The sequence below is a fragment of the Calidris pugnax genome, unplaced genomic scaffold (genome assembly GCF_001431845.1).
Source record: "Calidris pugnax isolate Ruff unplaced genomic scaffold, ASM143184v1 scaffold111, whole genome shotgun sequence".
Taxonomy (NCBI): domain Eukaryota; kingdom Metazoa; phylum Chordata; class Aves; order Charadriiformes; family Scolopacidae; genus Calidris; species Calidris pugnax.
The window spans coordinates 4,432,581-4,454,358 of record NW_015090872.1 but is presented as its reverse complement, the minus strand read 5'-3'; the positions used below and the strand labels follow the sequence as shown (position 1 = coordinate 4,454,358).

General features: G+C 50.6%; 1 protein-coding gene across 2 annotated transcripts in view; it reads left to right on the top strand.

Annotated features, from left to right (window-relative positions):
* Positions 1 to 21,778, top strand: part of DIS3L2 (DIS3 like 3'-5' exoribonuclease 2) — a 195,037-nt gene that overhangs the window by 161,924 nt on the left and 11,335 nt on the right. For both annotated transcript variants that reach the window (XM_014946064.1, XM_014946065.1), the window contains exon 16: positions 20,977 to 21,160. In XM_014946064.1, the coding sequence (XP_014801550.1) occupies positions 20,977 to 21,160 (184 nt within the window). The remainder of the gene's footprint in view (positions 1 to 20,976; positions 21,161 to 21,778) is intronic.

The following is a 21,778-nucleotide window of genomic DNA, read 5'->3' as shown; positions in this document are numbered from 1 at the left end:
TTGCTTAACAATATGTTTGGAAGCCTGGTGGCATTTCAGTACCCTTTCCCTGGCCTATATAAGTCTGACTAATGCCCTGGGCAGTGGGCTATATCTGGACTAGAATTGCTAACCTATGGATCTGGGTTTTCTTAGTAGCCCTGAATCAGATGAGTCTCTCATTAGCCCTTAGGTAGATGGGAGAGGAGAGGTCTGATGTGGGAAAGAGTGAATCATCCTCCTTCCACAAGAAACACCTCTCAATTTCGCCTTGAACCCAAGCTGCTGGATTGATTTTGTGTCCAGGAAGGCTCTCTCTTGCACTGAGATGTGGCTACAAAATCACCAGACCCCCTCAGGCTCCCTAGCCATCCCTCTCCCAGCAGGGTTTCTAGGCATACTTTTTTGTAACAAATATGGAAAAGGAGTCCTTTTTTTGGCTGAGTCTCTGTGTCCTTGAATGAATAGTCATAGTGCAGAGTTACTTCTCTGCCGGGTATAGGTTTTGCTGTCCAGCCTGTGATGTTTCAAGTGGGGAGCTCTGGGACCAGTGGGCAAGTGCATGTTCTGCCCCCTTTTGCTTTGTTAGGATGTGTTTTAGGTACAAACTCAGGGTGGAAAGTTGTGCACAGCAGCAGGCGGTGGAGTAAGACTGAAGCTGATGAAGGGGGTGCTGAGTGCTCGGGGCATGTGTCGTGCTGGCGGTGATGAAAGATGCTCTGCTCAGGAGATAGACCTTCCAGTCCTGCTGTCTGATCTGCGCTTTCTGCCTGGAGAGAGCAAGGGCTTTCAGTTTGCCATGGGCAGGACCTCTACGGTCTGTTCAGCACTAAGTACCTTCATTCCCCAGGGGATCGCAGTTGTAAACTGGAGTAACCGGGTGGATTGTCAGCCAGCTGGGATTGCTCTCTTGTGAAGAGCTACTGGCTGAAAGCTGAAGCATTCAGACTAGAAATAAAGCACACTTTTGAAAAGCAAAAGAGATTAAGCACTGGCAAAATGTCCCAAGAGAAGACCAGAGAATTCTCCATCTCTCAAGGACAAACACATTTCTGGAAGGTGTTTTAGACCCTACAAGCAGTGGATTTAATGGAGCAGTAGCTACCTGAAGCCCTTCAGGCACAGGAGGTCAGCTGCTGGAATAATCCTCCCAGCCTTAAATTCCCTGCACACTGCTCTTTGTTAACGTAAAGGCTCAGCTTTGCATTGACACCACTCTCTTCTTTGCAAAGCTGGGTTTTGCCAGCTGCTGGGTCTGGAAGAGCAAGGCTTCTTTCCCCTCTCCATACACTGCTGAGCTGGACATTCAGTGCAGCTCGTTGCTTGAAATTACATCCTTGCGAATCAGCGGGTGAGAGTGGAAGCACCTCTCCTTACCCCTTCCCAAGCAGCAAGGGCGAGCAGTTCTACTTTTCCAGTTACTGCTGTGGTTTCCTCTGTGTCTTGTGGCTTTTCCAACTGTTTTTTTCCACAGTTCAGAGCAGCTAAATCAGCCTGGCAATGGACTCTATTCCCTCCACACCTCCCTGCTTCTTCTCCATCGAAAAAAGGAGCTTCAAATCACAATCGTGTTTTGTGTGCTTAGCTCCTCTCAGTGTCAAGGTCACCCTGAATGGGGTTCCTGTTATAGCTTAGCACTTTCACCTCTTTCAATTTGCCATGCATTAGTCAACCTGGAGCCTAATGGATTTGTAACCTGGCTTTGCCTGTATCATCTGAGATGTTCCCAGCAATGTAAGAGGATTTGGGCACAACTTCCTTTCAAGTTAATGGAAAGATCTTGCTTGGAAAGAGTCTGCTTGAGGATCTGAGTGTACTTTGCATTAATGTTTCCATTAATTTTAATGGGAGATGGTTCTAAATTCCTCAGATCAGCTTTGAATGTCTTAAATTTTGTGTCCTTCACCTGCCTCATCTAAAATGGGGCTGATGAGCAGAAGCACCCTTAAATGAGCGGCATTATTGGCCAAGGTGTCCTGCAGGCTTTTCTGCCTCTGTTGATCTCTCTGGTAACGCTCTGTTCTCTGGTGACCCCACTGGACTCCTCATCAGGTCACCACAATCAGGGCAGGAGGTCCAGGGTCAGCTCCCAACTCAGAGGCTGTCCCTTGCATAGTCTCTGACAAGTCACATCGTCTGTCTCTGCTCCACCGCCGTCTGAAAAGTAGAAAAGAGCAGGAGTCCTCCGGGACTTTTTTATTAGCATTTATAAAGCACTTTGCGATCATCAAACAGGAGGGAATATAGAGGAAAGTGAACTTTTATTGTTGCCACTCAAGTCTCAGTTACTGCAAAGAGGAGGTGGTTCAGCTCCGCTGCCTTGGGCGCGATTACTTGCCCCATTTCATTTGGCTGGTGCTGGCAGGCACTGCAGAGCCCAGCCGGGATTTTAGCCTGGGTAAGGTCTTCAGAGAATCATAGTCTTGTCCGGCCTCTGCTTCTGTGGGGCCGAGCTGCTCTTGAGCTGAGCAACTCGGTATCTCTCGCTCCCTCTCTCCTCGCTCTCTGCCCTCCTGCTCCTCCATTAACTTTGAGGCTTGAACGCAGCAGTGATTAACTGTTGCTGAGCATCTCTGGCTGATTGGATTGCTGCTCACTCCTGCCTCTTTCAGCAGAGCTCTTGCCTCCTTCTGGGCTGCTGGTAGATATTTCTTTCCATCTCTGACTGGGCTGAGCAGAGACCTCCCTGGTGAAAGCCAGCCCTGGCAGAGCGCTTGTAGGTGTTGCATCTCGGGCATAACCTCATTTTGCTTAGAGAGTCCAGGTTGAACAGCCTGATTTAGTGAAAGAGTTGATGCAAACCATACTCATCTCAACATAATCAGGTTAGCAGACAGCTACACATGCAGTTGTCCTGGCAGATAAGAAAGGCCACACCGGCTTGTCCCCACTGGAAGTACCCCTGGGAAGGACTTTGTGGTCAAATAAGACTTAGAGAAGTGGGGAGGCAGCTCTGTTGCAGTAAAACAGGGCACCTGTTGGAGAAGTCGTCTTATTAATGAGGTTTTCATGCTTTATTTATGCTCAGTGCTCATCTGCAGTCTCACTGCCAGACAGGCACCGTCTGGTGCGGTGCCGTTTGCCCGGCGACGTGGGGCTGGGGACAAGCGTCCGGGTTACAGGGGAGCAGGCAGGGTCCCACCGTACTCAAGGAGATCTGGTGTGACATGTTTGCAGCTGGGGGGAGGAGAGGCTGGGAGCAGGAGAAGCTGGGATCAGGCTGCCCATGCTCATGTGCTCGCTCCCAGCTGGGCCAGCCTGGGGTCAGTTCCAGCCCCCAACAATTAGCGAGACAGATTGAATCTAGATTGATCTGTCTAGTTGCGCAGAGCGAGCCAATTCCGGCAAGAAATTCTCCTTTCCCTCTCCCTTCGCGTTAAAAGGAAGGAGACCTTGTCAGATTTCTGGATAAATGGGAAGTACAGGGCAAGGTAGAAATAAATGTTGTGCTAATGCGTAGGAAGAATCATTAGGACAGAAAGTCATCATCAATGCGGCCGGGCTGCAGCTGATCTGCATCGCTGTGTTGAAACTCTGCCTCGTGGTACGGCTACTGCAAAAGGCAGAATTCAGCAAGGGCTCTGCTATTTGTTGTGTGTTTGCAGCATGTCGCAGGGGAGTGCAGAGACACAGAATCTGGTTCAGAGCAAGAGTTTTCGGCACCGATAACAGCCTGGACCAGTGCAGTGGTGTTTTGCTGCAGGGAATTCATAGGAATTGCCTCCTCGTGCAGTTACTGATAGATGCACTCGGGTCACTCGTATCTTCGTGGTCCTTATCCCCATCAGAGGAAACTGAGGTGATGGGACAGTGAAGGAGAAGGGACATGTCACTTCCATGAACATACAGGAGCAGGAGTGTGGTACTGAGCTAAGCTGGGATTTATGGGTCTCTTTGGGGATGAGTTGTTGGGAGGGTAAATGGGACGGTGAGGAGCAGGAGATAAGTCCCTGGTTGAAGCCAGTAGATGAAGATCAAACATCTGCTTTATGCTGTGTGTCACACCAGCCATTCCCAGGCTCCATAGCCAAAATACGGATGACACTAAGAGGGACACTTTAACTGAACGGGTGCTGGCCTGCTCTCTCTTTCAGCCACATCTTCGTGCTGTGCTGTACAGCAAAGACATCAGGAAATTGGGCAGGGCGTTTTCAAGGAGGGCAGTTAACCCTGAAGGGTGCAGTGCAGATTCACAGCCCGTGCAGCCAAGGGCTTTCTCTGCTGCACCCAGAGTGCTCCATGTTCCAAGGATGCTGTAGAAAGCATCCTGAGGAGTTAAGACCGAGCACAACGGCCAAACCAGTTTGGCTTTGCACCACCGCAGAGAGCAACACGCAGACCTGCAGCAAACGAGCTGCCTGGCTGCTCCAGAAAGCAGAGAGACAAAGGATGCTCGTCCCGAGATCCGCGGTGGGCGCAGCCATCCCCGAGCTCCCGCCAGCACGAAGGGGTGCTCTCTTGGCTGGTGGAGTGGTGTCGCTTCGGGCATGTTTGTCCAGGGCTTTCTCCCGCCCGGTGCCAGCACGAGAGCCACTGCTTGTACTTGACAGCTCAGCTATTGTTGCAAAGTATGATTTAATAGCAAGACTTGATTACAACATGCAAATGTAGCTGCTGGGGGACTATCTCAGAGGTTTGTGGAGATTAGCTGTTAAATTGGCCAGTGCAAAAACATTATTAAGCAGAGAACATAATTACTCATCTTGTGCTTCTGTAGTGTATAGAAGAGACAGATTTGTTTAAAAGCCAGCAAGTCCTATATAGAGAAAAGACTTGTGTAAATGCCACATCATGTACTACTGTATGTTGCAGCATATTTTATTAGAGAAGCAATACTTAATAACAACATTTGGGAACTTGTGGAAGGAATCCATTATATTATTCTGCATCATAAAAGCAAACATAATGCCTAGTCTGTGTGAAGGCTGTGCAGATATTGAAACATCTCCTTTCGGTGGTGGTTGATTGCTTTTATGGAGATTGTATCATATGAATATAAACAAATCCGGCACTTGATGTGAAATCTGGGAGCAGGGTTTTAGACTTCACGCATCTATCTTCTATCCATGCGCGTTCCCTCTGAAATGCATCAAGGTTCCCATTAACACCTTAAACGTGGAACGTAGGATTAAAGTGAGACTGTCAGCACATACAAAATGAACATCTAGGCGTGCTCTTGCTGTAATGTTTTCCCTTTCAGTCCTAGGGTAGTCTTTGGGGTTGCTAGAATAAAAAGCTCACGTGTGTGAGGGTGCTGGGCGTAAGGATTGAGACGTGGGGAGCTTGTTAGTGCTGCAGACCTGGTTCAGGGGTTTCCTCCTGCCCTGTGGCTCCCAGTAGCACAGCCTGGGCTTGCAGGGAGCGGCGTGGTGGCAGCTAGAGGACAGAAGTTGGATTTAAAAGTGCATTTGGCTTGCCAAAGCCCCAGACAATTTCAGGAAGATCTTCTTTGACAGAGGAGTCAGGAGGGCTGAATTAGAGGAGCAGCTTGTCCGTAAGGGAGTGTAGTTCCTGCAGTCACAAGAGCTGGCAGGGGAGCGGGGTGATGCTGGCAGGGCCAACCTGCTGGGCCGCGGTGGCTGCTGCTCGCTCCTGATTCAAGTCACTGGATGCTTCCCCCCCTCCTGCATCTCAGGCCTCCCCAGCAGATGAGGCTTCACTTGTCTAAGCAGGAGGAAGTATCCTCCCAAGCCTAAGTGGGGGGGATAAAGACTTAAAGCATTTTTGATGGGAAACTCCTCTCTGTCCTTTTGTTGCAGCTCAAGAGCATTTGTTCGCCAGTAATTGCTCCTCAGGCTGGTTCCTGTGTGACTCAGAGCTGAATGTGGAGCTGCTGAGACGGGGCTGCTGCTGAGTGAACCTCAGCATCCCGGCACAATATGTCCCAATCCCTCTAAATTTGAATTTGCAACCAGTCCTCATTCTTTACGACTGTCTGTGCACACGCAGGCACACCGCCTTGCTCCTTACCTGCTGTACAATGGTAAATCTGCCACAGTGGGAGCCACCAGCTGTTCCAGGAGGTGAATGGTGGGAAACAACTGCTTGTGACTAGTCTTGGTTTCAGCTCAGAGCCACAAAGCACCTGAACCCTGAGACAGCCGCTCACCAGCATCTCCTGGTGTGACTGCGGGTGGCTGGGAGGAGCTCTGACCACATCCAGCAGCAGCATCTCCCTGCTTTTGTTATTCAGTGCCAAAGGGTAATCCTAAAAATACCTGTGAGCGGCTTGCAAGCCACGAGTGTCAGAGGGGACAGCTCTGCAAAGGTCTTATGTCACCAGGAAAGGGAGAATGACGCATCTCGTTGTCACCAAGCAGGAAGGGACAGTACCTGCAGCCAGGCACTGGGAACGGGTGGGAGCAGGAGCCGGGTTTTCTCTGGGAGACCATCTCAGGGTGGATCAGCCCCATCAGCAGCTGAGCAGGAAGGGACACGGGGCAGCGTGGGCTGAAAAGCTGAGCTGGGGCACACCTAGTCCCTGCACAGGCACATCTCAGTTATGACTGGTCTTTTATAATCATCCTCGATAGTTTGTAATGAAGCCAAGCAGTGAGAAAAACCACATAGCAGTATTTCATAATAATTTTGCCCCAATTATATGAGGACTGTGTGTATTCAAGCTGTCTGTGTCTCCCTGAACACCACATGCACACTTTCAAGCTGCATGTCCAGTGCTCAGTACCGATAAATGCAATGAACTTCCCGTGGTGGTGGAGCTACAGCAGGAGTCTGATCGCCAGAGAGGAGGCAGAAGTGATGTATTCCCCTGTTAAGCTTCTTTTTTTCGTGTGTGCAGGGCTTGGTTGTACAACAGATCTGTCTGTTAAATGGCTGTTAACCTGTTCTCAGAGTCTGGAGTGCCATAAGTCATTTGTGTGAGCCTTTTCTGTGGCAGTAGTGGTGCTGCCTGTGGGAGATGCCCTTATCTGCAAACTAAGGTACTGTAGGAAGAGTTGCAGTAGCGCTTGCTTCCGTGAATGACAGAGTTTTACTGCACGGAGCTGAAGAGCACAGTTTGAGGCAGGACCTGCTCCTAACTGGTCCTAAGAGTTTGCCACTGCTGAAACCCTGGGCTGGAATAAGGCTGTGATAATTAATGGAGGTTAAAGTGCTCCTTCTGCCTGTGAGCTGGTTGGAAATGAAAAAGAAAAACCTGTCACAATTGTGACTGGCTCTAAACTGCTGTCAGGCTCTCCTCCTTCCCTTCCCCTGCCCCAAGTGGAAAATTGTATTGGAAAGCAGCACTTAGAGCACTTAAATCTTTCCACAGTTCATTTCAAGCTCCCTTTCTTCTTCCCAGCCATTCCCAGGCCAGTTCGGGGCGCGGATGGGAGACTGCGTCTCTGGCTGAAACTTGCAGGATGTTAAATAACAATGGGAGAGTGGCTTTCAAAGAGGGTATAATGTGCCTGGATTGCACGTACCATAAGCTGTATTTCCCATGCTTCGGCCCGTCCATACATTGCTCCTTTCTGTATGGGGTCTGTCTTGGTGTGTTATGGGGGATGCTCAGGCTGAAATGGGGTTGGAGCCCCTCCTGCTGCCGAGGGACATGCTCCCTCAAGCATTCACAGAAGTTGCTGGTGTCTATCGTGTGCAGACAGCAGTAGGTGAATACATGAAATGTGGGCAATAACAGAAGCTGTTGTATGCCTGTGGTGGGTTACCAGGTTCATGTAATCCCTACCCTTTCCTGGGTACTTGGATTGTCTGTTTTAACGAGTGTGTGTGTGTCCCCTTTCTCTTAACACCTCTTGGTGCAGTCACATTGCTGCTGCAGGCAGTGGTTGTGGGTGGGTTTGTCCCCTGCTGGAACTGGTCAGTGAAGGGCACCTGATGGAGCCTGCCTGGATTTAACAGGTTGATCAGTTGGAGGAAGGTCCCCAAAGCTTTTACTCTGATCTTATTGAATAACTGGTAGAGAGACAGGCAGTTATTTTGGTGTCATACTCCAGGAAAGACATGGTACTGCATTTGCCTTCCCCAGGTGACCTCAATGTGTTGCCACCTGTTTGACTGGAGCATCAGGGACCTACTGGGAAGCAGCAGTCACAACTGCTTGCTCTTCTCCCATCTCACAGTATTCTCAGAGCTTGTGAAGGACAAGGGAGGTCTCTGTTCAGTCTGAGCTTGGAGGTTGCAGTGCATCCCAGAAAAATGGGCTGTTTCAGGCTGGCACTCTCAGACTTGCAAATGGTTGACCCAGCATGTAGATCTAGGCCAAGCAGAGGTGTAGGGCCCGGGTCATTCACATTTGACTGCCGAGTGTGAAGACATGACAAACTGGGTTGCCTGGAAGGAATAGGGCTAGTTGGGGTCCAACCACCATAACAGATCCAACCACTAAGGTCTTTCTGTGCCACCGTTGTGCTTCCAACAGCAAGGTTCTTGCAGGTGATGACTTGCCCTCGTAATTCCCAGTGTGGTCTGACAGATTTGGGCACTGGGAAAGTGGGAGGCATTTCCATACAATCCAGGATGGTGTTTTACAAACAAAAAGGCAGATCTAATGTTGTGCTTCCTTATTTTAAATGTATAGAGCTACCCTGTCTATTCAAGGGTTAAGCAGCCTGAGAGATGCAGCACCCAGGGCCAGGTATCTGTCAGGCCTGGGCTGGAGGCTCACCAAAACATGAGGATATATGGTTTTATTTCTGTTTTGTCATTTGGAGATTACTACTCAATGTCTGTAGGACAAGAAAGCTCCGGGGCATCTTAGGATATGCCCTGTGCTCCAAGAGAGGTTATTGTTTTGGCTTTGCAACGCTCATATGCAAAGGCAAGAACTGATGCCTGAAATGCTCCTTTTCCAAGGATTAAAAGGCACTGCCAAGGCTCTGCAAGATGACAGTATTGCAAATCTTATCATGATCCAGTGCTGAGATCTGTTGGTTTCAGCAGCAGAAATGTGCTGACAGATCTGTGTGTCTGCTTTTTGGTGATGGTGGATTTTTTCAGGAGGTTGGTCTGTGCTGCTGAACTCTGGTTGTAGCTCCCAGTTCAGAGCCTGGAAGGTAACCTTGCAAGAGTTCTTCTTCACACACCTGTGTGTCAAGACACACCTGTGTCCATTTTAACCAAATGTTCCTTGATCCAGTAAAACTCTGGCCCAAAGGAGCAGTTTCAGAATACCTCAGTGGATTTAGCTTTGGTTCCTCTGCTCTCAAATGCAGCTGAGGGATCCTTAGAAGTCAGTGGAGGAGCTATCAGGAGTAACCAGGTTAGCTCAGTGGCTGTGACAGCCAGGGAGTGAGACGTTTGCTACCTTCACCCATCAGTGTGTGAGGTTTTGCAGACCTCAGTGTGAAGAGAGCTTGTTCTCTCTTTTGTATGATCTCAGCAGAGATGTGGAACAAAGTCCATTCTTACTAATCCAGCTCTGAAGAGTTGTCATGTCCACCCATCCTTACCTGTTATGGTCTCATCTCTCCTCATCTCTCCATCTGTCTGTAAGTAGCTCCAGCTGGAGACAGCTCTCTGTCACCACAACCAGGTGCCCTCTTCTCTGACAGCAAGGGTGCCGTTCAATGCCCGCTCCCACACCACTTGTCTTTCCTGTTGTGTGCCAAACTCCAGTAGGATGTTTAGCTGCTGCTTCTCAATCCTGCTGCATAAATGAGGCTAATTTCAGCCTGCCATGTTGTGTGGGCTCAACAGAACGTGACTATAAATCCAGACTTGAGCATTTTCTTGTAATGGACGGGGTGGTGAAATTGCAGTGCTGCCTTTAACTGTCCTGTCCTCAGACCAAGCCAGGATCTTCACAACCCCTACGCCAGTAAATCAAATAGATTTTGAATCGATGCACATAAAAGTCAAGAGGGAGAAGTTACAGATGGAAAAGACCTATTGTACCGTGAGTCTGTCCCGCAGCAGAGCGGGTAAGGCGCTCTCGGGAATTTACGGCGTAGCTCCAAGCCTGCCTGCTGAGGCCAGGCAGGGTGAGAGTCCTGCCTGGGGGAGTCATGGGCAGGGGAGAAGAGACTCCCTGAATTTCCTTCAGCTTTTCCATTTTGCTCATCTCTTTGCGTTTCATTCCCTTGGCTTTATTTTTTGGGAAAGAAAACTGTTGTTGATTGTATATTCAACAAACCCGATACGTTCATTCTCCTTCTCATTGTTTTTCACTCAGGGCTATGCCTGACTTTTCTTTAGAAGCATGTTTTTCTCACCTAATATTTAGTTTAAGATTGTAGGAGCTGGATATAAAACCTTCTGGGACGTTTTAATCTGCCAAGAGGCTGCCTGAAAACAGAAGTTATCCAGAGTATTTCAGTAGTCCCTATTTAGAAAACATCCCCCCTAAATCCTATGTTGCCCATTTCCCTTTCATCTCCTTGCCAACTTTTATTGGTTGTTTTAACCCCGATCTGCTGTCCTTGTCCCCCGTAGCTTGCTTCCCTCCCCCAGTGGTTTCCATGTCTTTGAAAATCCTGGTTACCAGAAGGTTCATGTGTTGTGCTTCGCCATCGTTTCAGACCAAGAATAATACAGCCAGAGCCAGCTGGATCCCTCGCTCTGTATTGATACAACTATTCCCCTTAACCTGCCCACACTCCGTGCTACAACTGCAAAACTGAGGTTGAACCAGAGCGGTGATGGACAGCACTGTGAGCCCTGCTCCACCGCCACAGCCATGGCTCTACCTGGAGAGCACCCCTGGCAGAGCATCCCACAGCCAGGGAGCAGCTGCATTTTGGGTATTGTCTACTGGGGACCTTGCTAGGTTGACTGTGTTTTCCTGACAGGGATCTTCTTAGAACCAGTGGTCCTGGTGGTTGCTCTAATTCCCTTGATTTGCAGCCAGTTTCTCCAGAGCAATCCTCCTCCAGCAAGGCCCTTACTAAAAGCTGGCCAATCTGGGCATTGCTCCTTCTGGAGGTTCCTTTCTATGAGCCCAAGCAACACTTATGAGCATGATTAAGGACTGGAAAAGGGACCCAGAGGAACTGTGAGGTAGTTGACATTGGAGATAGCTAGAACTCAACTGGAAAAGGCCAACTAGATCCAACTTCGAAGTTGTCCTGCATTGAGCAGGGGGTTGGACCAGAGACCTGCAGCAGAAGAGGGCTTTACTTAGCAAGGCACTGCCTGGCTTTTACTTCATGAGTATCAGAGGGTACACATTGGGTTGTTGTGCCACCACTGCCTTCGGCTGCCAGATTATTTAGATTACTTTTCATGGTTTTGGTCTTTTAATCTTTTTTTTTGCTAGCTTTTATTGTTCATCTCCTCATGAGTTTCTGCAGGCTCCTGCTTGTTTGTCCATGGGTCACATACATGGATGCTCTCCCCAGTTGTTGGTCTTCTCAGAGTAAGCTTCCAGTCTGGGATGTTCATCCCATCCTTATTTCCCCATTGTCCATCAGTTTGTCTCTTGCTTTGAGAGTAATCAACTCTTCAATGGCAGGTAAGCTGGGAAAAACCAAAGCCAAAGACCCCAGGGAGAAACACACGCAGGGTGTGACTGTGGCCTCAGCGGGAATGTCTGGGAGAACATTAGCTGGTGGGGAACGTGGTACAGGAAGACTGGTTCTAGCAGTCTGTGACTCCCTACAGCACTATCAGTTCTCTGGGTGATTAACTGTTTGTTTCTCTCTTACTGAAAACTTGTCTCAGATTAAACCACCGTAATAGAAAGCTCAGGTTCTGGAGCGATCCCAAGTGTAGGTTAATATTTACAAGCTATCAGCTTCAGGTTTTATCTCCATCCCTTGCTAGCACAGAGATTAAATCCTTTTAAAAATCCCTTTTGAACTTTCTGGTTCATGACATGGCTTTAGTAAGACACTTTCCATATGAAACTGGCAAATGTCTTAACAGAAATGTAAGTTCTTCTCATCCTTTCAGGGACTGGTAACAGATGAGGAGCCCCTTACGTACAAGGGGCCATGGCTTTTTAATGGAGCAGAAGTGATGGACAGTATCTCTGCAGGATATTCGTGCTAGGAAATGTCAGAATGTTATTTCTGCCTCAATGGCTTAAGATCATCTGTTTACCTAATGGACTTACATTTGCATTTTGCAGGTGTTGTGTTAATATTAATGTGTTGTCTGAATTGTTAATATTCCTTCACTTCAATGTTACATTAATGAAGGCTGCAGGGGATGGAAAAAAGACCTGACTAATTAATTAAATGGGCAAAAAGCATCTTTAACTTTCTGTCGTGCTGCCCTTTGCTTCCACCTAATGGGTCTTGGCATTTCTGGTCAGCAGCCATGTAACACATGGTGTGGTATGGAGCACTCAGTGACGGACTTGCTAATTTTTCTGACCCATAAATCACTTACGTAAACTTTTAACAGCGAGGAAAAGTGCTTTTCATTCCTGTTTCCTCCTTTCAGTGGGAAATGCAGCCTGATAACAGGCGGTGCTGGCCTCATGTGTGGGGCCAGAGACTTTCCCGTCAGGAGAGGGGCTGTCTGCATTTCTTCAGGAATTCTTTCCATTCCCCTCGTGGCCGGACTCTGGATGACATTAATATTATGTGTCTTGTCATAAGCTCTGCTTTTGGAGCCAGTGGCGTATCAGGCTGCACATCTCAGGAATGTGGGCTGCCAGTCCTGCTTTGGGTGCTGGTTATGGGGTATCTCCCCTCTCCTCCACACCATCCCAGACCCAGGCTCTTTTGCCCACTGGCAATTCCCACGGGCAGGAGAAAACTGTCTCTGGTCCCTACTCTGGCTCTGGGCAGCACCCCTGCTCGGGAGCATCCTAGTGCATTCACGAAAGTATGGCTTGCCAGCCCAGGAGGTGGTTGTCCCCGTGAGACCCGTTTGCTGAACACAGCATTGAGTTGTGTACCTTAGCGGTCACTGCTTGTCCCTCCCCTGCCACCCTGCAGAGAGGGAGCAGGGCCCTGGCCATCATAGCTCCCTCTGAGAGATGAGATCCTGGTGAACTGGTGGCTCCGTGGAAAGACAAACCAGATCTAATACGGATCCATGGGGAGTCAGGCTGGGATTCCCAGTCACACAGGTCCTAGAGGGTTTGCAAACCCTTTCCAGTGCCGCCATCATCTTCCCCATGGAGAAATGCGTAGGCAGGGTGAAGGGGTTGTTTTTAAAGGAGGACTTCTGAACACCACCCTCACTTTGATGCTGACATCCAGCAGGAGTGGGGAGGTCTGTACAGCAGCAGCAGCACTGGAGGTTTTTCTAGGAGGAGGTAGATGTGGGGCTGTGCCCCCACACTGGGCAAACAGCACTCTGCAGGCTTCTTTGGAGCTGGTGGAATAAGGGGAAGGTCCTTCCTGGAGGGAGATCTTCCCCTGTCTGTGATGTTGAGGGTGAAGTCCTCTGCCCTGGGCTCGAAAATGTGATAGTTCTGGGAAAATTGTGGAATACTCGAGCTGGGCCGAGGGAGCCTGCTGAAGTTGTGCCCGTGTGTCCTGTGTGGCCCAGCACATGGGTGCAGGTCTAACCTTTCATCCCTGGCCTGTGGCAGCTAAAGACACTGTTTTGGCATGGAGGGGCACTTCAGCTTCGTGCCAGGAGTCTGAAGGTTGTTGCCAATTTGCATGAAAAGGAGCAGACTGCAGTCATATTAACTTTTAATGAAGAGGCACAGCCCACAGAGATTGCGTCCCCTGCAACGCTCGCTCTTCAGTTCGGTGCTGTTTTCTTTGCCACTTGGGTCAAGATGGGATCGGGGTGGTGGGACAGGCGGGCAGGCGTTGACTTTATCCCTTCCATACGAACCACAGATGAGGTTGTGGAGCTGCAGCCCAGGTGGGGAGCATTTGCCATCCATGAGCAGAGCGCCAAGAGGTGCCGAAGGCTCCACATCCACTTGTGCCGTCTTCAGCAGCCCAATGTCTGGCCTGACGTCCTGCTGCCAGATTCAGTCAGCTCTTTTATATAGCCGGGCTGCAAAGTGGCATCCATAATTTAAAAGGAACTTAAGCAAGTGGTTGAGGTTTTTCTAGCGGTCTAAATCCCTGTGTGCAAACCCAGTACATCGGGCTTTAAGCAATTAATTGCTAATCATGCCAAGTGCCTTCAGTAGCTCAGCTTTAGTATTGAGAGCTTAAAATGGTTTTCCACCGTACTGCAGTCGATTTGGATAAAGGAAAGATAGTGGTCTCATGGTATTTCCAGCCTCAAGGTGTGAGAGTGGCCAGTAAGTGACATTTGTATTCTGAAAACCCTCCCATGCATTTGTGTTGTAGGCATCTATTACGGGGAAGGCACCATAGCTAATAAAAAGGGCATTCATTATACCCCGGAAAGGGAGTTCATTAGAGGGAAAAGCCATTCTAGCTTAGTAAGAAATGAATCTAAAACTGCCTCAGAGCTGCTATTCTCATCAAGTTTCAATGTTAACAGTTTTAACCAAGAGCTAATTGAGCAATCTCAGAAAGTGGAGTAATTCCATTATTCAGCTATGCTTTGTTCAAGGCTACCGCTAGCTGCGAAAGGAGCACAAATGACTTTCATCAAGCCAGGAACCGCCAGCGTTCTTGCCTTTTACTACTTTTTCTTTCAAAAAAAAGTAGGGCTTTTGGGCTTTTGGCAACTGTCATTGGCAAAGGGAGCTCCACACCAGCATTGCAAGGCTCATATATAACACTGCGATCCAAATTTTTGGATAACAGAGGATTTGATTTTCATAACTCTTCAAGCAGCAGTGCTGTTCTGGAGTGAGTGGCTGAAGATGCTCCTGTTTGTTGGATAGGCAGAGTGTCACCGGGAAGACAGGACACCATTCTTGCAGGATTTTGCATGGAAAAGAGCCATCGCAAGCGCCGGTCCAGCTGCTCGCCAAAGAGCATGATTCTGTCATTGGCTGCGCTTTCAGGAGATGCGGGATTAGCTAATGTTGCTTTTAGAAGAGCTTTTATAGGAACCTCTCAAGTTCCTTTGCTTCATGGAAGAGCTGTAATCAAAAATAAACGTACATGATTGAAAGAAAAGAAGAAAAAGTCGTACCGCATCCAGTGTCTTTGGAGAGAATACGTTGGTTGAAGTGCAGTGATGTTTCTTTACCGCTTTCCTTCAGCTGATTCTGCTGCTGCTGTTGGACATGCACAGGACTGTTTGCAGCCTTCTGTGGAAGGTGACTTTCTCGTGGTGAATGCAGCAGGATTTAGAGTCATATTCCCAGGACGTGGCTATAGATCTCTTGTTTGTTATGAGATTGTGCTGCAGCAATAATCCCCTTCAAGCCAGCAGAGAGCGAGGGCTCTTGGTGACATACTGCCCTTAGCAAGGGGACATATATCCATCAGTGTCTTTAGAGCCACACACAAACAGACCAGGGCTTCCTTTTCTCAGCAGTAGCCTCCCATGACGCTGTTTGTTTCAAACACAAACCAAGTGTGATGCTTTCAAAGCTCTACTGTCCTACCCCTACTTGGACCCAGCACGGAGCCGGACACCTGAGGCAGACACGTAGCTGTGGGGTGAGAAACAAGAGGCCCTGACTGCTGGTCAAAGCACAGACTCGTGCTGAGCTGGGATAGTAAACCCACCTGGAGAGGGGAAGGAGTTTGAACAGCAAAAGCCTCGTTCTGTGTGCAGGAGGGAGCAAGCGCTGTGACAGGGAGACAAGACGGAGAGGAACAGATGGGATGTTGTCATGGGATAGGGGAAAGAAGTTTGGTAGTCTTTGTAGAAATGATTTGGTCACATTTGGCTCAAATCTGAGATGCTGGAAAGATGCTGGAATTTACCTGGTGGCAGCTCCCCCAACCGGAGAGACCACAGCTGGAGGGGAGGCTCAGACTGCAGCTCAGGATGGTGCAGCTCTGTCCCTTTGGGAGCAGGTTTCCACAATGAGCTACACATGGAGAAAAGACCAACTCTGGTCTGTCAATCGCGAGAAAAACCCTGCCGTGGGAGAGCTACGTGGTGTTTTGGGTTTTTCTCTGAGTCTATTCCTCCGCTATGGGGACAATTCCAATGCTGGGGATACACCCAGTGGTTACATCTTGCAGGAGGGGATGGAGATGAAGAAGGTGGTGCAGGGGAAGAGCCGTGATAGTCTGTTCAGCTCCACCTCGCTGCCGTTTGCTCTGAAGCCTACGGGTCTGTTACACTGGTTGAACAGCAGACATTTTAATGTCACATCGCTTTAACCAAGCTGCCTGCCTCCTTCCTGCACTTACTGGATTGCAAACAAAGTACTCCTTGTCTCTCCCTTGCAGCGAACCTTGCTTAGCTAATGTCATTTGTCAAGTTAATCAGGGAGAGTGGGCACTTCGATGGCTGCTGTGTAGCCTGGCCGCATTGCCATGGAAACAAGCAGCCAAACATGCATTTTACTTGCCCCACTTCACTCTGCAGAGATTGGGCATGAGAAACGAATATTTCATTTGTCATCAACCAACCAACTTGCTGAGCATGTGAGTAGTTTTTTCAAGGTTGCTATCAAGAGACTGAGAAGGGTCTAGCCTTTTAAAGAGCAAATAGTAAGGCTGCTAGTAAAGCAATTCCAGGGTATGAATGTGCAGCTTCTCTTCCCCTGTCCTTTGGATGCTTGGCTCTGACAGGAGCTGTGCAAGGAGAGTTACAGCCCAGTAGTGTGGGTTTGGGGCTGCCATTAAGGCGTCATGAGTCCTCTTCAATTGGATGGTTTCATAGGTGGCTATTTTCCTACAACACCCGTCATTTAAGGTACCTTGAAAAGCACCAAGTCCTGTGTTTAAGAGCATCTCAGGAACCTGAAATCTGCCCATCAGTCAGTGGGATGTAGGAGCTGGCATGCCTCGATCATGTTTGAAACCCAGAGGCAAATGCTTTTGAAAACCATACACTCCGGCTGACCTCTTGCATAAGGCAAGGCTATAGAGTTTCACCCACCAACTCCTGCACCAAGCCCATAACTCATCAGCAAAATCTGGGTATTGAAAGAGCCGGCAGAAGATGCTTACGCAGGTTACAGAGCTCGCAAGCCATCCCGGCCCTCCCTCTTCTCCCTCTTGCATGTGCACACGTTAAATGATGCATTGAACAGGTTTGGAAACGCTCCCTCCTGCCGCCCCGGCGAGCGGGACAGCCGGGATCTGCAGGCACCTACAGGAGGGACAGCCACCTGCTGACCCCCAGCCCTCTCCACGGGACAGCGGAGGAAACCTCGCACCAGCACAGAAAGGGCAAAAGTTCAGATCAGATTGTTTATGGGATTTTATGGAGCCAGGAGCCAAGGATAGCTCAGCGAATCCAGAGGAAACTGTAGGGATGGCGTTAGAATGCATTTCACATGGGATTCATTCAGCGCGCGTTCAGATGGACCAGTCTTTCTGTCTCCATTTTTTTAGCCATGAAATATTTTTCTTTGCACTCCCGTCTGCCAGCCGCACTGAGCCAAACTCCGAGCTGGGCTGTTTTAAGAAAAAAGAAAAAAAACCCAAAACAAAACACAAACCTCTTGTCGTTTGACCTGCCGATGAGTTAAGAGGGCTTCAGCGTGGCTCCCAGTAACACCAGTGCCAGGTGCTGGTCTGGGGCCCCAGCCGCTGCCAACCAGCCTCTGCTCTCGCCTGCCTCAGCATCCATTGCTTTTTTCCAAGCTGCGGGGTGTTGCTTGCCGAGCCGGAGCCCTGGGGAGGACACCAGCTAAAAGTGCAGCTGAAAGACCACATGCCTGTGGTGTGCCCTCCTGTTCCTGAAGCCGTGATGGCTTTCATGGGTTGTCCCAGCCCTGATTCATCCTCCAGAGTCTCCAGTATCCCATCCAGGGTCACAGTGTGAGCCCCACATGGGAATAAGATTTTCTCTTTAGGTGCAGTGACACCGCCACATTAAGCTGTTTGTTGCAGATCTTGGCTCCTTCCTCGTGTCCTGAGCCACAGACCCCGTTCCTCTGTGGAGGAGGTGACCTGCCTTAACTCTGGGCGCAGATGCCAGCTCCTTCAGTGTCCTCAGCTCACTCCTTCTGACCCCAGCAGGCTCTCACATGCTCTGGATTAGCCCAACTGTGATCTCTCCCTTCTGGAAGCTGCTTTCCTCTCCCTGGGGACTAAATCTTGATATTTAAAACAAACCTGTCGAGGAGTTAGCGCAGAGCAGCCCCACGCTGTTCGTCCCTTTCGTGTTTGCAGGGCTTCTGCAATGCGGTGCGTGTGGGGAGCAGCTCTGTGACCCACGGGTGATCCAGAGCTGGCAAGGACCCTCCTCCTCTCTGCAGGGTGTTTTGGCATCACCCCACAGGGCAGTGACCCTGCCTGGGCCACGGTGGTTCATTAACCTGAGCTGACATGAACCAACCCGTCAGGTCCTTGGGGCTTCTCTTCCCCCCTGATACAGGGCAGTGTCCAACCTCGTCTGCGTTATCTACTCCTTGGAAGTCCTAACTGCAGCCACATCTCCCAAAGCCTGCCCCTGCCTTTGGGTGAGGAAGCAAAATGAGTAGCTTTTTAACTCTGATTATCTGTCACATCTGACCGCATTTGGTCACATCCTGCCCACCCTGCCGTGTGTGCCAAGCTCCTGGGTGCTTCCTGATAAGAATTTCCTGCCCATGCAATCAATGCAACCATGTGCCGGATACCTCCTCTTGATGGGAGCTGCCTTGGATGCTGTCTGCGGGCTGGTGCTCCAGGTGTGGATGTGTTGAAGGGGGGAGAGGATGGGGTTTTGCAGAGCAGAGCAGGAGGTACGTGCTGTTATTTTTTCTTCAGCTCTAAAACGTCCCTGTCAGGGGGGTGCTCAGGACCTTCAAGTCAGCGCTACCTACAAATCAGAACAAGGATATCCCCAGGAAAAATTAAAATCCTCAAGCTCCAAAATAGTAAAACAAAATACAGAACTTAATAATCAAGTGGAAATTGCCTTCAGCCCAGAGTGTTGCTGGAGGTAGCAGGTAAAGGCTTCACACTCCAGTGCTCAGTGGGAGCAGGAACGGCAGGGGCTGCTTGAGCTCAGAGTGTTCATCTCTAGGGCAGGAGATGAGCACATCGCATCTGTGACACAGAGGAGATGCTGTGCACGGCTGTTTATTGCTTTGTCTTTAAAAATGGGTTTGCCCTACACTCTGTAGTGGCCACACTTCCAGGGAGGCACAGGGACTCCATGGCCAGCCTTTGCCCACAGGTGCATCCCTGTGGCTGGGGCTGGCGCTAGAAATGTCTCCCTTGTTCTTTGCACCACAGCTCCCAGGCAGGAGAGGTGCTGCCTTTTGCAGCCCAGGCTGTTTGCTGGGCCTTGCTGCGAGCTGGCTTGGGCAGAAAAGGCTTCCCAGGTACGTGCATGGGCTGGCACAGCCTCCCACGTGTCCTCAGGCCACCGTTCCCCATGTGCCATCTGCAAGCACCGCAGCTGGGTGAGAGCTGGTGGGTCCACCTGGCCCCAGGAGATGGGGATGGCCACGCCATAACCCGCTGGGTGCTGCTGCCCGCCTCCCACCCCTGGGTGCTGCTCAGCCGGGGTGCCCATGCCCAGCCTTGGGCCATGCTGTCCCGCAGCCCCCCGGTGCCGGTGGCCATAGAGGGACCGATGTTGCCATCTGCTGGTTCAGCTGCACAGGAGCAGCAGGAGCTTGGCTCACCCCTCTTGGAAGTCACCCGTCACGAGTGTGTACGGACCCTGCTCCCACGCCGGGCTGCGGGCGCATTGCCCACCTCCTGACCCAGCCCTTGGCCTTCTGGTAGCATCTGCCCATCTGCAGGTGTTTCAGGGGACAGGATGGGTGGCCCGTTCCCGCTTCAGCTGGGCTGCTCCCCACCCCTTCCCGCACTGCGCTAGGGTGTCCCCCTTTGTCCTCCCTGCGGGGTTTGAAGTACTGGCCTCTGGCACAACACATTATGGGAGAACCTACAAGGCTCTTACTCAGGGAGCTCCTTCCCATCAAAGATGAACATTTCCACTGCTGATTATCACCATCAGGTGCTTATTCCTCCTCCAGGATTGTCTTTATTTCCTTTCTCTTTCGAGTTCTTGGCAAGTACTCCCAGGCTGGGAGCGCGTTGTTGCTGTAGCAAGTACCCTGGGAGCACAGCACCCTGCTCATCTCACCCAGCGGTGGCTGGGACCTGCAGGACCACCAGCTCCAGCCCAGGTCCCCCAGCCAGCCCTGCAAAATCTCCTTTGCCTGCAGGAGCGACGGGGCTGAGCCGGCGTAATCAGCGACAGCTCACTCGGGCATTGCTCAGAGGATGAGGTTACTTCTGTAAATCTATTATCTTTTTTTGGCAATTAGCACCGGTTAGGAGCCCTGGGAATACAAGCAGCAAATAGCAGGAAGCCCAGTTAAGCACATCTCCCTGCTTATCTGAGCCCGGTTAAACAAGTCTCCTGTGGCACAGCCCTGCAGCTGGTAGCACAACCCAGAAATGCTCCGAAGATGATCTCTAGCTCCAGGATTGCTTTTCTGTGCAGCATGGAGCCCTGGAGACTTCCATTCAGTTTGTGTACCTTCAGGGGCAGGAGCGGGGTGTTCTCCCCAGCCTGGGGTACCCCGGCAGCCTGCGGCTTGCGTGGAGGAGCTCCCAGAGCCCTGGCAGTGCCTGGATGCCGGAGGCAGCCCCACAGCGAGCTGGGCTGGTGGCTTGTCCTGCTGGGGGACCGTGCTGCATCTTGCTCTGGTTGGAAGCCCAGCACAAAGGCCGGGCTTGACCACACATGTCGAGCTGGGGATGGGGGGGGAGAGCGAGACGCTGTTTTCTCTGGCCCGGGAAGACAGCGATGTGTGTTTGTTTTCCATGATATCTCTCACACAGTGTTTGTTTTGCTTGTCGAGCGTTTCAGGAGATAAAATGACCTAAAGGGAGATTATTTTATCCTAATTTAAGCTGTCAATTTATCACTGACTTCTGCTTGTCTGCGCCAGCAGGACGGCTTGCTCTGCGTCCCCGGGGAAACCTCAGCTAGAAAGTGAGAATTTGGAGGGGGATTTGCTGCAGTCTCACATCTAATCTTTGCTTCTAACAGCAACTACAAGCTGCTCCCCCGTCCCCCCGTGTCGTATTAGTTCCCATCACTATGGACTGGCTTGGCTTCCCAGGGGACTCCTCTCTCTAACCGGGGCCCGGGGTTGTTTTTCTCGTGCTGCAGGCTGGTGGAGGAGTTCATGCTGCTCGCCAACATGGCCGTGGCCCATCAGATCTACCGCTCCTTCCCCGAGCAGGCCCTGCTTCGCCGCCACCCCCCACCCCAAACCAAGCTGCTGAAAGACCTCATGGAGTTTTGCAACCAAGTTGGCCTCGACATCGACTTCAGCAGCGCGGGGACCCTGCATGTGAGTGCCCTGGCCATGGCCATGGGGGTGAAGGGTGGGCAGCTGTGTGATGGTGTGTTTACAGCAGTGTGTGATTTATTCCCTGTCCCCCTCTGCCCCAGAACAGCTGACAACTATCCTGTGCCAAAACAAAACACCTCCCTGACTCGATCATGACCCCACCAGCTCTGGGCAAGGGTGGCCCAGCCTGTCCTCATCATCCATGTTGTACATGATCTTAGGGCAGAGCAAGGAGGACCTTTGAAGTGACCCCAATGCTACCCTCTCTGCAATGGGAAGGATGTTTCAGCATAGCAGCACTCACTGGGACACCCACATTTCCTTTCTCTGCCTTCTCTCAGCAGACCCTGGGTAGGGCATCTGCTCTGTACCTCAGAAGAAGTAGCTCTGCAAGGGGTTGTTTCTGCCTGGGCTGCTGAAGGTCTCAGGGAGGGCAGGGTGGGGAGCGGGGTGACTGGGAAGGACTGGAGAGCGGTGCTGGGAAAGGTCAGACGCAGGCAGCACGGGAGGTATCTGACCGATCCTCCACCGAGCGTGTCCTGAGGCTGAACTCCAGCTGAACAGCACAGCGCAGGTTCCAGGATTTTCTTTACTCGCCGCAACTGGACTGTGGATAAT